Genomic DNA, 16261 nt, shown 5'->3' with positions numbered 1-16261 from the left:
CCAGTAATACCATAGGATCTGATTTTCTGAGAAGACCATCGTGTCATACCCTGTCAAAAGCCTTAGATATATCCAGGGCTAATACTCTCCCCTTCCCTGCCTTATCCAGTGCATAGTATATACGTTCAGCAATTACAATTAGAATATTTGCAGGAAAACGTGCTTGCCTAAATCCATATCGATGGTTAGACAAAAGTTTAATGTGGTGGACTAGAGTTTGATTAATTATGGACTCAAATATTTTGGTGAAAAGAGGGAGGATGCTAATGGGGCGATAATTTAATGGATCAGTTATTTCGCCAGAATTCTTATGAACTGGTACCACAGAAACGGTTTTCCAGCAGTCAGGAAAGCATGATTCGTTAAGGCATTTGTTGAAGAGTTTGAAGAGAACTGGAGCAACCTCAGTGGAGCATTGTTTTAATAGTACAGCCGGAATGAGATCAGGTCCACATGCTTTTAAGGTGTCTAGGTTAATGAATGTAAGGTGGTAGTATAGTAATCATTAATAGTGTAAATTGGGTAGAATTTGATTATTTATAGGGATCCAGCTTTTCTTGTTATCCAGAGACGTCAGTTCTGTCCTTCTTGCCGTCCTGCTTCTAGAGATGTCACTAAACCTGCTGTCCAGCTACCAATTTCTCTTTCTTTTCCATCATTACCTCTGTACTTTTAGTGCAAATAAATGCAACCTCTTTTTAAACTGTTCATCTGCATTTGTCCTCTCTTCTTGACCATTATTATTACTTCTAGCCTGTATCTACTTACTTAGTTGTAAGACCCAGATGATCGGCTCTGCAACACACACAAAACAACTTTTTTTTTTTAAATTCAAAAACGATGTTTTATTAAAATAAAACAGTGCAAATAAAGAATTTAATCTAATTTTATATATATATATATATATATATATACTAGCATGGGTGCCCGGCGTTGCCCAAGTGTTTTGAGGTGTATGCTGAGCAAAACAAAAAAAAAGGTCAATTTTTTTAACTTTGACCCCTATTATGACCCCTTAAAATTTATTGTTTAGGGCTCACATCAAGTTATGAAGTTAGATCCATGTCCAAGGAATCTATATCTAAAATTTCACGTGTTTAGTCCCAAAATTGTAGGAGGAGTTTGGTAGAGTTCTTAAAGGTCAAATCGTTGAACTTTGACCCCTTAATCGCCAAATTTCTGTCCAAAAACCAATCACATCGATTTCCCCAAATCTCAGTACCCTGTATATTAAATTTTGAATCTGTAGGCTTAAAATTGACAGAGTTATTGCGTAGGGAAATGTATACAGACACACAGACACAGACACTTCCACTTTTATATATATTCTAGCATTTCAGCCCGGCGTTGCCCGGGTGTTTGGATGTGTATGTTGAGCAAAAAAAATAAAAGAAGTGGTAGTAGGAAGGCAGGCTAAACCCGTACCGCAAAGGAGGAAAAGAACAGGGTAAAACCTAACGTTTATGCTGTTACGACCACCGCCAAACTGGAAGTGGCATTTTTTAAAATTAAGGCTAGACAATCTAAAGGAGAGGATAACTTTCAAAAATATTGGCGAAAAAGTGACCCCTCCCTGTAGAAAAGTGCCTAGTTGAAGGAGAATATATTAATGTTTTTAGCCAATTTTTCGATATTTGTCGTATGAAAGATCAAACTTTAAAACGATACTGGTCTTGGTAAAATCCGTCGCCTCTATTGAAAGTTTATGGCAGACATGCAAATAGACATACATACATACATTTATATATTGGTAAGTAAAAATTTTCGACCCAAACTGATTAAAAAGCTTGCCCTATCTCTGAATACCCTTTATGTAAAATTTCAAATATTTAGACCAGAAATTGTCTGAGTAATTTGGAAGAGACTGCAGAGGTCAAATTTTTATGACTTTGACCCCTATTATGACCTCTTAAAATTTATTGTTTTGGGCTCAAATTAAGTTATTAAGTTAGATGCATGTCCAATTGAAACTATATCTAAAATTTCAAATGCGTAGATCCAAAATTGTCAGAGGAGTTTGGTAGAGTTCTCAAAGATCAAATCGTTGAACTTTGACCCCTTAATCGCCAAATTTTTGGCCAAAAACCGATCACGTCGATTTTCCCAAATCTCAGTAACCTGTATATCAAATTTCGAGTCTGTAGAATAAAAATTGACAGTTATTGCGTAGGGAAATGTATACACACACACACACACACACACACTGACGCACAGATACACAGACACTTTCACTTATATATATGTTTATGTGTCACCAAAACGAAAATATCATATTCCAAAAATGCACAGAAATTAAGAAAATCAAATTTTATGAGTAAGCGATAACATTGTGTCTTGATCCGCCATAGTATATAAATAAAATTGTTACCTCCCCCGTTAACCACCTCTCCAGAAATAAGAGATCAAATCAAAATCAGGTTTGTAATGGCTACGATATACTATTTATCGCTGAAACACGTAAAAAATAATTTTCTATACATAAAAAAGAATTTAATTTACGTAATTTTTTGAATATGACATTTTCGTTCCATACGTCACAAAAAAATTCTGTATTTTTAAAAGAAATTTTAATTAGGTTATATTATATTTTAAAATATTTGGCTGTAAGTTTAAATATCCATGTGAAGTAAGTGCAGACCAAAAAAAAAAAAAAAATCGCTTCAGAAAAAAATTGACCAGCAAAAATTAAAAATGAGAAAGTTAGCAAGTTGTCATAGATAATCAAAAGCGAAGTTAAATGGTAAAATGTTAAATTATCTCCCTTCTTTTATTTATTTATGTCGGCCATCTTTATTTTCCAGTCTATATTTTGATCTGTTTTGCGTAGACAATCAAACTTGTAGGTCTTACTAAAAAATGATTTCTAAGTAAAAAAAAAACAAAAAAACAGACAAACGTTTTTGGGAAGCACTTATATAGTTTAAATCATTTCTGAAAAATAACTAACGTATTATGTTATTTTTTAAAGATTTAATTGTAAGATGAGTCGTAATTCCTTTTCTGTTACCTATAATTAGTGAAGACATTTTAAAATCAATATCTCTTTTACCTATAAAGATATAAGGAGCTCAAGGGAGTCTATCAAACAAGCGTGAATCTCCACGGCAAAATTGCATTATCAAAACAAATACGGATTACTATTCCTGCAATAAATCATAAAATGATTGCTTCAGCTTTTATGATAAATTCAAATTATAAACAACAAATATTTAAGGATAAAATATAGCAATAAGTACTCGATTTAATATATTTTTATTCACTGTTAGATATAAAAAATAATTGCATGCAAAAAATTCGGCGCAATTTAGTAGGGGTTCCCATAGTGCGAAATCTACGAACGTTAACTAATGCACCAGTTGGACACTTCCGTGTTGATGTTGACATGCGCAGTAGTAACTTCCGCCTTAGTGGCGTAAGATGACAGTCTTGTGTAGTAAAGTTTTGCAGTGGAGATCTTTTCGGAATTTATTTGACCAGACGGAAATAATATTTCAGTTGACGAAACTGACATGGTGAGTAATTAATTTATAAGGCGGGATAATGTATTGCTCTAAAGATTATAGCTTAATGATTTATGGATTCCTTCGAAAGAAAAATGTGTTGAAAATAAGTGGTTTCACTGGTTTTGTGTGTTGCCTTTTTTTACTGTTACCCTTTTTTTTATATCGACTAAGAAAAACTCGAAATGTTGCTGCCGGCTGGATTTTTATTTCAAATGTTTTTGTTTTTTATATCGGTAATATACAAGGTGAACGTGAATGAGTACTTTTAATTTAAGCAAGAAAAGTTTTATTGATACATTAAAAATAGGTACTTTTGCAGTATACTATTTTTAAAATAAGATTTTTAAAAAAAAGTTATGTTAATTTTTTCTTTTGTTTATTAAATTATTACATCAAAACACAGAATAGTTAATAAAGTCATTCCTCCCCACGTTAAGAATGGCTTTCTGAAAACGTTATGGTGCTTATGCACTTATGGTACCGTGCTATTTTTTAAAGTTGTATTTTCAAGTTAAATTGGAGTTTTACAATATCTTTTAAATTGTTAGGTGAAAGTACAGAATAGTTACATAACTCTCCCCCTCCCCTATGTTAAGAATGACTTTCTAAATAATGTTATTATTTTAGCACGGTAACATGAGTACTAATGTTATATATTGTAAGCACGGCTCGTAAACTGCAGAAGTAACAAAAATATTAATCTTTCTTGTCATTTCTATTTTTTTTTTTTAAATATAACCTGAGCAAGAACGATAAAAAGGCGTCCTTTTTTATTTTTTTAAGAATGAGATCGAAACAGTAACTTTTTTCGCTCTTCAAATTTATCTATTTATTCCGATTTTTTTTTTTTTTTTTTTTTTTTTTCTAATATCTGTAATGACATAGTTGACAAATGCTTATTTTGTTACAAACTTAAGGGATAGGGAGACAAAAAAAGACCACACCCCAGAATTATAGTAGTAAAACATTCCTCCTCCTTAGGGTACACCAGCAGCTCATAACATATCTTTGATCGATCTATTGCTTTCCGGTATGAATGCCAAAAGCAGATTGTAATATTGTAAAGTAATTACCAAAGTATATGATTTTATACTATGTCTCTCCATTAAAAATTTAAAAAAAATAACTCTTGCTCAAATTAATATAGATTTTTTTTCTTTCTTTCGTCTTCATGACTTTTAACGTAACAAGTTCAACAAGCTAGTTAAATGTATAATTGCACGAATGTCCTTCCGTAGTTAATAAAATGGGTCAATTAGGTTTCCCTTTCATTGGGTTCAAGGGTTTTAAGGATGTTTTTACAAAATAGAATATTATCGATCTGATTTTATTTAAAATAAAAAAATGATTACAAACTAATAAACAGGTTGCTTATATACTAATATATTAAAAAAAAAAAAATTGTTCGGACATTTTTGTTTCTAACTTGATCAAATCATTATTTAAGTGTTATTGTTTTTTAATTTTGGGTCCATTAAAAAATGAATCCTACAGTTGGTAGCGATTAAATATTGAGTAAAGTCTATAAGTTGGTCCTAAATAACTTCCACTGAATTGTTTTAAGACAACTCCCACTAATGTAAAGAGATTTAATTAAGGTGGTGTTGGTGTGGTGTGTGTTACTTGCTTCCCCACGAGGGCAGAGTTAGACACAAGGTCGGTTTCTAATGTGGGGAAAATCCAGCTCCCCAAAAAGTGACACTCTGGATAGGAATAAAAATGTGGTACTCATGCAGAGAGTGATCCGTGCTGAAATAATGTTATTTAAAAAGCCATTCTTAACATGGGGAGAGTGTTATATACCTCTCTACTTTAACCTTACAATTGAATAAAAACATAAAAAACTTTAATTAAACGTGGAATACGATTTAAAAAAATAGCGCGGATCACTCTCTGCATTAGCACCAAAAATTGTATTAGTCATGAAGGATTTCTCCACTGACTGGCGACAAAAGGTGAAGTGTAGAGCAGTCACTGTGATCTTGGCCCGGAGGCCAAGAAATGTTTGAGTTAAGCTAAGCAAAGCATTGTTATGGAAGAGTAAATCTTTAACAAAGCAAGCTTATCAAGATAAAAGCTCAACACTATTAAGAGGAGCAAACAAATATTAAATGAAAGATGAGGAATAAACTTTTAATTATTTTTTTTTACCATATTACCTTATTCCTTCGTTCTCATTTCGTATCTAAATGTTATTAAATCAATTTTTCGACATTTGCATTTTGTATAATTTGGGCCCTTCTCTTCTGATGAGAAGCAAAGCAGCATCTAGCTTCAAAATGTCATGGCCTAAGGAGTTTTTTTTTTTCCTTCTTTACCCCCTTTATTTTTCCTTATTGTTCTGGTGATATGATAAATTTAGGTAAAAGTGCGCTGGTTGACCACGTTTACGGAATTGGGTATTTGTTATCAAACGTATTCTGTTTTGGATTAATTATTTAGAAACCTATTATTTAACATGGGAAGGGGGGTATGTTTTGTAACTATTCTGTACTTTCACCTAACAATTTAATCCCAAATTCTTAAGGTAAGTCTTCCGGTGAATCAGCACACTTTCACCTAAATGGATAACTTTTATTCCTCATCTTTCATTTGCATGGCATCGGTATCAAAAACGGCCCCCTATTATCAGGGTTGAAACCGATGGTACCGATGACTTATCTAAAATTTCTGTAAATAAAAATTATAAATAATACGCTCTTATTTTCGAATTTTTTTCTTATAATCGAGCACTGTACTTGTACTGTGCTGGAATCCTTTTTTCCACACACACACACACACACACACACATACATATATATATATAATATATATATATATATATATATATATATATATATATATATATATATATATATACACACACACACACACGCCCACAAATACTGAATTGGGGTTTGTATTACTGTACACATATATTCGAAAAAGTTGTCAAAAAACAAATATATAACAAATAAATGTTATCAAAGGCAAGATAAGTTACTTTTCTACCTAACTGGATATATTTTTTGTGTTTTTATTCAATGTAACATGTCTATTCAGCTCGAAGAACATGCAGTGTTTACCGATGTATTGGAAAATTCAAAATGGCGGCCAACACTTTAGCATGGTAAGTTTGGGAAAAGGTGTTATAAATAATAAACTAGACAAAATACTATTAAAAAAACACCGAATATATGTCAACTCATGTCACGGTAACATATAATGAGCGAATTTCTAACAGTATTTTGTCTAGTTTATTATTTATGACATCTTTTCCTGAACTTACCGTGTTAAAGAGAGTGTCGGCCGCCATTTTGAATTTTCCAATACATCGGTAAACACTGTATGGTATGGTTTTCGAGCTGAATAAACATGTTACATTGAATAAAAACACGAAAAATATATCCAGTTAGGTAGAAAAGTAACTTATCTTGCCTTTGATAATATTTGTTATATATTTGTTTTTTGACAACTTTTTCGAATCTGTGTACAGTAATACAAACCCCTGAATTGTATAACTCTTCCAAAGAATAGAACCCTCTGATTTTATACTTTTACAAATCCTCAATTTAAGCCTAATTAACTTGTTTGTTTTTAAACAAAAAAAATTATTTCTTTTTATTGAAAAGGCCTATTGATTTCCGGTCTTCGACTTAGAATTAAAATTTTCTGAGTGGAAGAGAAATCGTTCCCGACCGGGACAATTTTGTGTCCTGAATAACGTGCCCCTATGGAGGGAACTGGATTTTCACCATGTTCAAAACCGACCTTATGCCAAACATTGTCTTCTTGGGATGGCTAATAAATCTAAAATCTATATAAATAAAACGGTAGGGTAATGTCAGTAAATAAGGTGATATGAAAAAAATAAGGCATCCAAAATGTTTCTCATGTTAAGCTTTATTACATTAGGAGTCGTTTCGAGTAAAAATTTAATTTATTTAACATACAAACAAGAGAAATGCACATTTAAAATGTGTAAACAATTTAATCGTGTAAGAATCCAACATGGCTGCCCTCGACCAGGCCGTAAGCACAAAGCAGCCTTGACCTTGCGATCATAAACTAAGTGTTAAACGAAACAAGAAAGTTTCCAGTCTTGGAAACGGTACTTCTACTTCATAGGGATTGTTTTGTTTTGTTTTTTTTTTTTTTTTTTTTTTTTTTTTTTTTTTTTTTAACGCAAATCATTTAATTTAAAAAAAAATTTATATAGTTAAAAATGAAAATTAATTTTAGTTACCCATCGAAACTCGAGAAATACACGGTTACAGTGTGTAAACATTCAATGAATATAGAATCAATATGGCTGCCCAGTTACCATTTCGGAGACTGATAAGTAGCCTTGACCTTGCGATCAAAAACTAAGATTTAGTCAAACGGAACGAATCGACGGGACCTCGGGAATTAGTTTTCATTTTAATTTTAAACTAAATTTTATTTAAAAATAAACATTGGTTAAATTATTTGTCATTCTAAAGTATAGAAGAAAATATTAATTTAAAATAAATTGTTTAAAAGTTTAACTTTATTTTTCATGTTTTTTTTGTTTTCATTTTACATAAGTAAAAAAAAAAAAAAAAAGTTTTAATTGTCATGAAATGCTCGTGATGCAGCAAAGGATTTCGCCGAATTTTATTTGTGCCAATCGCTTTCTCCACATAAATTCATAAATATACGAACTAAACAGATTCACTGCACTTCCGGCGAGTCGTTCCGTTTGACTCAATCTTGGTTTTTAATCGCAAGGTCAAGGCTGTCCTGTTATTTGCTACCATTTGAGATAAGTTCACATTACAAATTAATTTAAATGTATACATGTATGTTTAGCCATGCATGGAGAAACACTTTAAATCGACTTAAGCCTTCCAAGTTCTTTTCTTTTTTTTTCTTTTTTTTCTTTTTTTTTCTTTTTGCTATCGTGCAATATATTTAATAGTTGAGAAATATGAAAACAAATAAAATATACAACAAACACATTGAAAACCTAACCAAACGTATTAAAAATTATTTTCTTTGACTTGTATAATTCTAAAGTGTGGAAAGTGATTGTAAAATTTCTTTGAATATGTTATCGTTACTTTGACTTAGCCAAACAAGTGTCAATCAAAAGTGGCAGGCGGTTGATTTTGAGTGGAGATCACTTAAAAGATAGTAAAAATAAAACAGGCTGACCTACCACCAAGCCTGGGCGAGAGTAGTGGACTTGGGCAAAAAGTTTTTTTTTTTTTTTTTTTTTCCTAAGGAATGAAATCCCAACAGATGGGTTGACCACGTTGGATTCCCTGTATTTGAAAAGCAGATATTGATGAGATCTTATATTGAAATAAAGAAAACAAACTTTAAAATAATTTCAGGATTGTTTTCCGACCAGCATAATTTAAATTAAATTTTACTGCATTTGATATTAGTTATTTTTTAAATATTATTTGTTTATAATTTCTCGGCTGCTAACTATACTGGATGATTGCCGGTTTTCTTATTGTAGAATTGGTTTGACAAAGCGAATAGCCATTCTGAATAGGCACCCATAAAATGTCAGTACTTACGTCATCAATTTCGAGTTTCATCTGAGATTTCTGAAATAGTGTAGAGGGAGCAAATAATCTGGAAAAGACCATAACTTTGGGTATATGGTAATGGGGTGGAGTAAGTTTTTTTTTTTTTTTTTTTTTTTTTGCCGTTGGGGTGGGGGTCCTTTTCTGACATCATAACGTAAGTTTAAAAAAAAATAATGGAAACAAAGTCGGTATTCCTGACTTCTTCCATTTGAAGTTACTGCTCTTTTTGTGGTTATGTGCACATTGTGGGGGAGTTGTCTGTTTACATCATCTCATCGATCGAACATCTGTTTACATGCTGGCATGCATTAAACAGTTTTTTTTTTTTTTGTTTTGTTTTTTAAACTGCCTCTGGTCAGGTCTTTATCTCTCTTTCTGACATTCAACCTTATCACTTTCTCACGTGTTTTTGCTAGCTAGGCCCTACTATTTCAACTGTTCTACATTTAATCCAAGAATCACTCATTCGTTTTTTTTTTTTTTTGTTTTTTTTTTCTTACTGTAACCAAACCAATGGCCTCCTGTTCTGCACGCATCTCCCTATGTTAAATATTCATAACAGGCCGAACATTCTGTGTAAAATGTTGTCCTGGATAAAATACAAAAAAAAAAAAATTAAATAAAACTCAGTTTTCAGCTTTTTGAAATTAACTAAAATACTTTCAAACCCCTCTACCATTTTTCAATTTTAGAGGAATCAAATTTTTTAATTCTGTCATCATTCGTTTCTGATTGAATTTTAATCTTAAGCTGTTATTTTTTCTTTAATATCAACTATAATCTTTGTGTTATAGTTCATTGGAAAATTCATAATTAAAACTGAGACATGAAAGTAATAAAAATCCCATATGACACAATTTGGATATTCCAGTTAACCATAAAATTTAATGAGTCATACAAAATACGCATGAGGAAGTTGAATTATTTTTGTAACTTTGGTTTATTTTATCTTTTTAATTTGTAAATAAACATTTAAAATTCACATCGGAAAAGTTTTTTTTTTTAATCAAGACTACTTTTTAAAGTTTCCAAATTAATCCTTCATGTAAACACTAATCTTATAGTTTTAATTTAACGTTTATTCATTTAATCTATTATATAAAGAGCAGTTGTGCATGTATTTGTATGTCCAGCTAAAAGTTAAAAAAAAAAATACCCTACAAAAAAAAAAAAAATTCACAAAGTTATATTCTTAACCAGTGTTGACTGTTGCCCTGGGTGAATAATATCTAGAATGTAGAAAAAGTTATTCATTCTCTATGGTCAACTGGAACAGTTTCGTCAGGGGGCGGTTGGTTTTCAGTGTTATAATGCCATCTCATTTCTAGAGGAAACTTATTATATAAAGGAGTTGTCGTATGTTCAGTTAGATATGAATAGACTGGGTGGAGGAAAAAGCAGATGCTAGAGAGAGAAATTTTAATAGAATATCCTAAGGAAATATAACTTCCATTTGAAGTTATTGCTCTTTTTGTGGTTATGTGCACATTGTGGGAGAGTGGTCTGTTTACATCATCTCATTGGTCGAATATTTGTTTTACATGCTGGCATGCATTGAACAGTTAAAAAAAAATTGTCTCTGGCCAGGTCTTTGGTTATCCCTCTTTCTCTGACATTCATTCTTATCACTTTCTCACGTGTTTTTGCTATCTAGGCCCTACTATTTTAGTTATTCTACATTTAATCTAAGCACTCAGTTTTATTTGTTTTTTTTTATATAATCAAACCAATGGTCTCCTGTTCTGCACGCATTTCCTGATGTTAAATATTCATAACAAGCCGAACATCCCGTGTAAAGTGTTGTCTAGGATAAATACCCCCACATACAAAAATAAATAAATAAAACTCAATTTTTAGCTTTTTAAAATTAACTAAAATACTCTCAAACCCCCTTTACAATTGTTCAGTGTAAGAGGTAATAATAATTTATTGCTAGAAATTTTATTTATAGATTTATTCTTTAACTAGTAGGCTGCCCAGTTGTAAAATATACTTAAATATATTTTAATTTATGCAGATTTTGTATTTATTATTACAGAGCCAATTGATTATTATATTGTACCTAATATAGAGAAGTGATTTCAAAAGTAAAAAAAAAAGATGACTTGGGTACTATCAGCTAAAATCAAAATCAAAACCAGCGTTATTTGCTACCATTTCAGCTAAGTTCACATGCATATCAAAACTTTACAAATTAACTTAAATGTATATTTAGCCATGCATAGAGAAGCACTTTAAGTCAACTTATGCCTGCCAAGTTCCAACTTTTCCATTTTCAGCTAGCTAAAAAATCAACAGGTCCAAATTCCCTATATATCAACTTTCAAATCTGTAGATAGAATAGTTTGGTAGAGACCGTTACACACACACACGGTCACTAACATAATAAAAACTAATCTTAATCCTTTTCTTTTTATTTTGACCCAAGAAAGAATGAGCATTTCAAAACTTTAAATATGTTTATTGCATAAAAATATCAAATTTATTAATTAAAATCATTTTACATAATAGACCTGACGTTGCACAGGGGTTTTTACTTTCAATTTTATTTCATTTTTTTTACCAAATTGTTTTTAAATATGACTTTAAAAGTTATAAAACTATAACAAATCTTGTTAAGGTAATATTCAATATGTATAAAAATATTGGATGTAACTAATTTTTTAAATTCTTTTAATGCATGAGAATCTGCCAAGAATTTTAAAGCTCAAAATGATTTCATATTTGACAGTTCAATAGGTTTCAAATGTCAAAAGGTTACAAAGTAATAAAGATTTATTTTTGGTTTTTCAACTATTAAAAAAGATCAAAATTGAAATGCTTTGTGATGGATTTAATTAAATTATTTTTAATCAAATTTTAATGAGCTTGTTTTAGTACATATGATATATCGTTTTTCTATAATAATTAACAGTCGAGTACTCATAAAGAAAAAGAAAAAAAAACAAATGATTTTTAGCACACAATAGAATTAAATTCTCTACACCAACCTGTATATTTCGAAAGTGTTGAGACTAGGATTTTTTTTATTTATTTGATATTATTAAGCTTACTGATCAACAAACACGTCTGATTTTCGGGGTAATTGCTTAACTGAAAAGATTATTTAAAAAGCCTTACCACTAACCCTAAAACTCTTAAAACAAGTTTAAATTTGGATATTTCAGTGTTCAGAGAACCTAACTTTAAAATATTTTATCTCATTTTGGAAACTAGGGAATGATCATAACAAAAAAGGAAGTTTCAAATGTTTGAAATTGATTTGTATTTAAAAAAAAAAAAAAAAATTAATACTGAGTCACCACATACAAAAGCAAAAAGCATTAAAAGATAAAGGTTAGTAAGATTATCGGTTCAATGAACAAGACCATGATAGGTTTAAAAGTGATTAATGGAATGGAGAAAATTTGATTATGTGTATTTGTTAACATTTAACTTGGGAATGTCCATGTTGCAGTTACATGAATTATAGAATAATTTTACAATAAATAATAACTGCAAAATATTCAGAAATCACCTAAATAGTAACTGATTTTGTGCCGATGCAGTCTAATCAGAAGCCAACAACCTGGTTGATGCCATAATGTTATAGTAGTTGCAAATGCGGAAAGTATCAATCATGATCCATGAAAAATGTACAGCCAATTTCATGATCTCCCTGTGAATGTAATTCCTCGTTTCAAGAACCAGACCCTCCCCAAGGTTGGAAAAAACATCTATGGCCAGCCAACTGAAAACCTAGTTCAGAACAGTGAAACAATACCAAGCAGACCATGGGCCCTCACTTCTGGAACTGTGATTGGCTGACTCTTGTAACTAGCTACTGCAGTTGATCCAGTTTGTTCAGGATGCAGTAAATTCTCTGGATTGAGCCAGCTGAACCACTCCAGATTGAATGCGAAAACAAGTACAAGTAAGTATTGTAGTTATAATGATGCTTATCCTGGTCAGATGGAGCCAGCTTTTTCCCTAACCAAGCCTGCATTACTTTACATCCCGAATTATGGCTGTCCATACACAGCAATCCTCAACAAAGTCATACGAGATAGCTAACCAATCACTATTTCACCATTGAAAACCAACCACCTGTGGACCTGGAAGTACAGCTAAGTTCTCCGTAATTATTGTTGTTCAGCTCCTCAGCTGCACCAATATGCTTGCACCACCTACTTTCCATTTCAAATAAATGCATTATACTTTATTTCAACAACAATAACAAAGAAACACGAACATTATATATAAAAACATTTTTGTTTCTTTTTTCGTTTGGTCACAGCCTTGTCAGTGGAGCCAGGAATTCGCAAACTGCAACCATCATGCAACGAGGTATCACACCTCCGTCCTCTGAAAATATAGTGATCCGTAATATCTTCAGACAGAATGGTGATTGCATAAATGGACACTTGCAACACTCTACTTTGGCTGGTCATGTCATACCCTAGTATCTATAAATTCGTCGCCAACCATATTCTGATTCTTCTAATAAATACTAGAAGGTAGTGGCTAAAGGTCAGTGCTGCCGATAACAAAGATTCCGATTATTGAGTTTATGGATATTGGAAAAGAAATAGCAAAGGTTAATTAAATCTTACTCTATGCAAGTGTAATTCTCAGAGCAAAGTATCCTCGTCTCAACCAGGGTGTTTGGATTATCCCTCTTGATAAATTCCCAATTTTTGTTGGATTCTGTGGTAGAGCTCATGACCTTTTTAAGATCCAAACTGAATGATAAATACAAATAAAAAAATCTAAGCAGCATTTATCTGTCGGATTCTTTTGAAAATGAAGCAAACAATGTCTTTCCAAGATTTATTGTAATTGAATTTTCAACCTCATCTGTGGTCTCAACCCAAGATCCTGATAGATTAAAAAATCTGAATTTATCAGGCATTTGTTCAGACAATTCTTCTCTATGACTCTGAGACCTGGCCAATGAGAACTGTGGATCTTAAAAGGCTTTACCAATGTCATCTATCAAACAAATCACTAATCCTGATTTCATAAAGAATACCTAAGGGCTGTAAAAGCATGTCTGAGAGAATTCAATTTGGATCCTACTAGGGAGAATTTGGTCTTGTTTAAAATCGAGAGAGCTTGCAAACGATTAAGGCGTCAAAAAAGAAAAAGAAGTCTATATATAAATGACATAATTTGATTTGAAATGTGAGAATACGTCATGGCCATCATATCATATTTGGTTTAACATCCATTTTATATGTCTACATACCTTGGACAGCTTTTAGAAATAGCCTTTCTTATCTTTGGCCAGGTCTCTATTCCATTTTATCTCCAGTCAAACCTTATCATTCCCTTATGTTTTCCATAATCTGCCCCTGATACTTTAACTGTTCTACATCCAACTCGAGAAATCTCATCTATTCTTTCAACATGACCATACTATAAATAGATTAATCTGCTGTTTGGAAGTACTTGAAATATAACTGAGGTGTGGAAGCATTTTACTAAATTATTCACACTGACAATCTCACTCTTAATGTTAACATAATAATGAATTTAATGGTCAAAATAAATATAGATATTATATTTTAGTATTTTTACTCAGTCGAGTATGAAATAATTTAATAATGATTAAAGAGAAATTATTGAATCAGAGAGAAGACAAATTTGCTTTTCTGCGATTGTTTTAAGAAAAGATAACTGCTCAGTATAGTATATCCTTAAGTGAAATATGTGTAGAAATTAATTGTGAACAATGTTCTCATTTGTGTAAGAATTGATTAAGAATGACCAGAGGTAGAAAATGTTCAATAAATATGTTAGTTTTTATTTCAGAAAGTTAGAATTTAAAAAGATATGAGGATTAGTCTATCAAAATTCTTATAAGAGAGAAAAACAAAATGTAGGTAGATGGAGCATCCCTTGTTTAGGTTAAAAATGTAGAGTATCTAAGATAGAATAACCTTCATTCATCTTCAAAAACCACTGTGGTCTCGCCAGGAGATAAGACATTCCAGGAAGTTGCAGATCTACAAAGCCATGGTCAGAACAATTCTTCTCTATGGATGTGAAACCTGGCCACTGCGCAGAGAGGATCTTCATAAACTTGAAATCTTCCATCACTACTGCCTCCGCTGTATCCTGCATGTTCACCTTCAACTGAATCCCCAATTCAACCATATGCACTAGTTGTAATATTCTTGGCCTGGAGGAAACTGCTGAAAAGGAGACTCCAGTGGTCGGGTCACGTGCTGCGCTAGCCAGGGGACGAGTTTGTCCGTCAGTTGGTTGCACCCACTGGTTGGGAAAAGCGCCAAGGTGGTCAACTTAAGACTTGGTTTGTAACGGTCAAGGTGGATATAGGGATTGTGTCTGGTTCTCATGTTTTTAGTGTTTGTCATTGGAACCGTGAATGGCTGGATCATGCTGTCGACTCTGCTGCCAACTGATATGGGTGGATGGCTTTGACGCAAGATGCGGTTAACACTATTAGAGCCGGCTCAACATCTCAAATGAATGCCACTACAAGTAAGTAAGTATAGAATAGCCAGAACCAAATCTGAAATAAAATGGTTCTACCAATGCATATGCCCTATGAAATATCTTTCCTAGTGTATGTGGGTGACATTGGTAGTAGTTTTGAGGGTGAGAGTAAAAATTCCTCTGACCTTATGTATCTTAAAAGAAAATAGCAAGCAGAACTAATATAAAATTTGATGAAATTGAACAAAATAAAAATTAAAGTTTTTGAAAATGCACATAAAAAAATTGTTCAACGCAGATTTGGATATATTTCTTTTAATGATAAAATTAGACCCGTTAATGATACAGAGGATTGTACTTTATGTATAACTAGAATAATACTGATCTCGGGACAGGTAAAATTAATTTCCAGAACAGTTTTGTAGCACATTTATATTCCCTTACAAAGATTGAAATTTTCTAGAATTCTTATTCCAATTTGGATTGAAATTATATTATTTTGATTCTAGAAAATGTCAAAAATGTAAGCTTAAACATTAAGAAATTGAAATTTTGCTTAATTAGTGCCTAATAACTATCACTCAAATTCAATGCAAATCTGAAATATTTGAATTTTTACAGTTTGACTAACTATTATCTGTATTATACCCTCTAAAAGCCCTTTCAAATATCTACAATAGTGTAGTAAATAATGGGCAATCGACAATACCCCCACTATCAAACAATCATGAGGTTGTTTGCACAGCAACTGAGAAAGCTAACATGCTTGCCCAT

General features: G+C 31.8%; 1 protein-coding gene across 8 annotated transcripts in view; it reads left to right on the top strand.

The window, feature by feature from the left end:
• The first annotated feature begins 2773 nt into the window (after positions 1-2773).
• The window catches only part of LOC145292166 (3-phosphoinositide-dependent protein kinase 1-like), a 145345-nt gene continuing 131857 nt past the window's right edge, over positions 2774-16261 (top strand). Inside the window, exon 1 of one of the 8 annotated variants that reach the window (XM_080138366.1) lies at positions 2774-3512. Coding sequence is in view for 2 of the 8 variants with exons in the window: in XM_080138364.1 (XP_079994490.1) it covers positions 3510-3512 (3 nt within the window). In the remaining 6 variants the exon portion in view is untranslated. The remainder of the gene's footprint in view (positions 3513-16261) is intronic. The other 7 variants (XM_080138373.1, XM_080138364.1, XM_080138365.1 and 4 more) reach the window with 7 other exon arrangements.

Source organism: Euprymna scolopes, chromosome 13, assembly GCF_053919585.1.
Source record: "Euprymna scolopes isolate OS-2025 chromosome 13, ASM5391958v1, whole genome shotgun sequence".
In the NCBI taxonomy this organism is placed as follows: Eukaryota; Metazoa; Mollusca; class Cephalopoda; order Sepiida; family Sepiolidae; genus Euprymna; species Euprymna scolopes.
The sequence above is the reverse complement of the archived record's forward strand: the minus strand, read 5'-3'. Positions and strand labels throughout refer to the sequence as shown.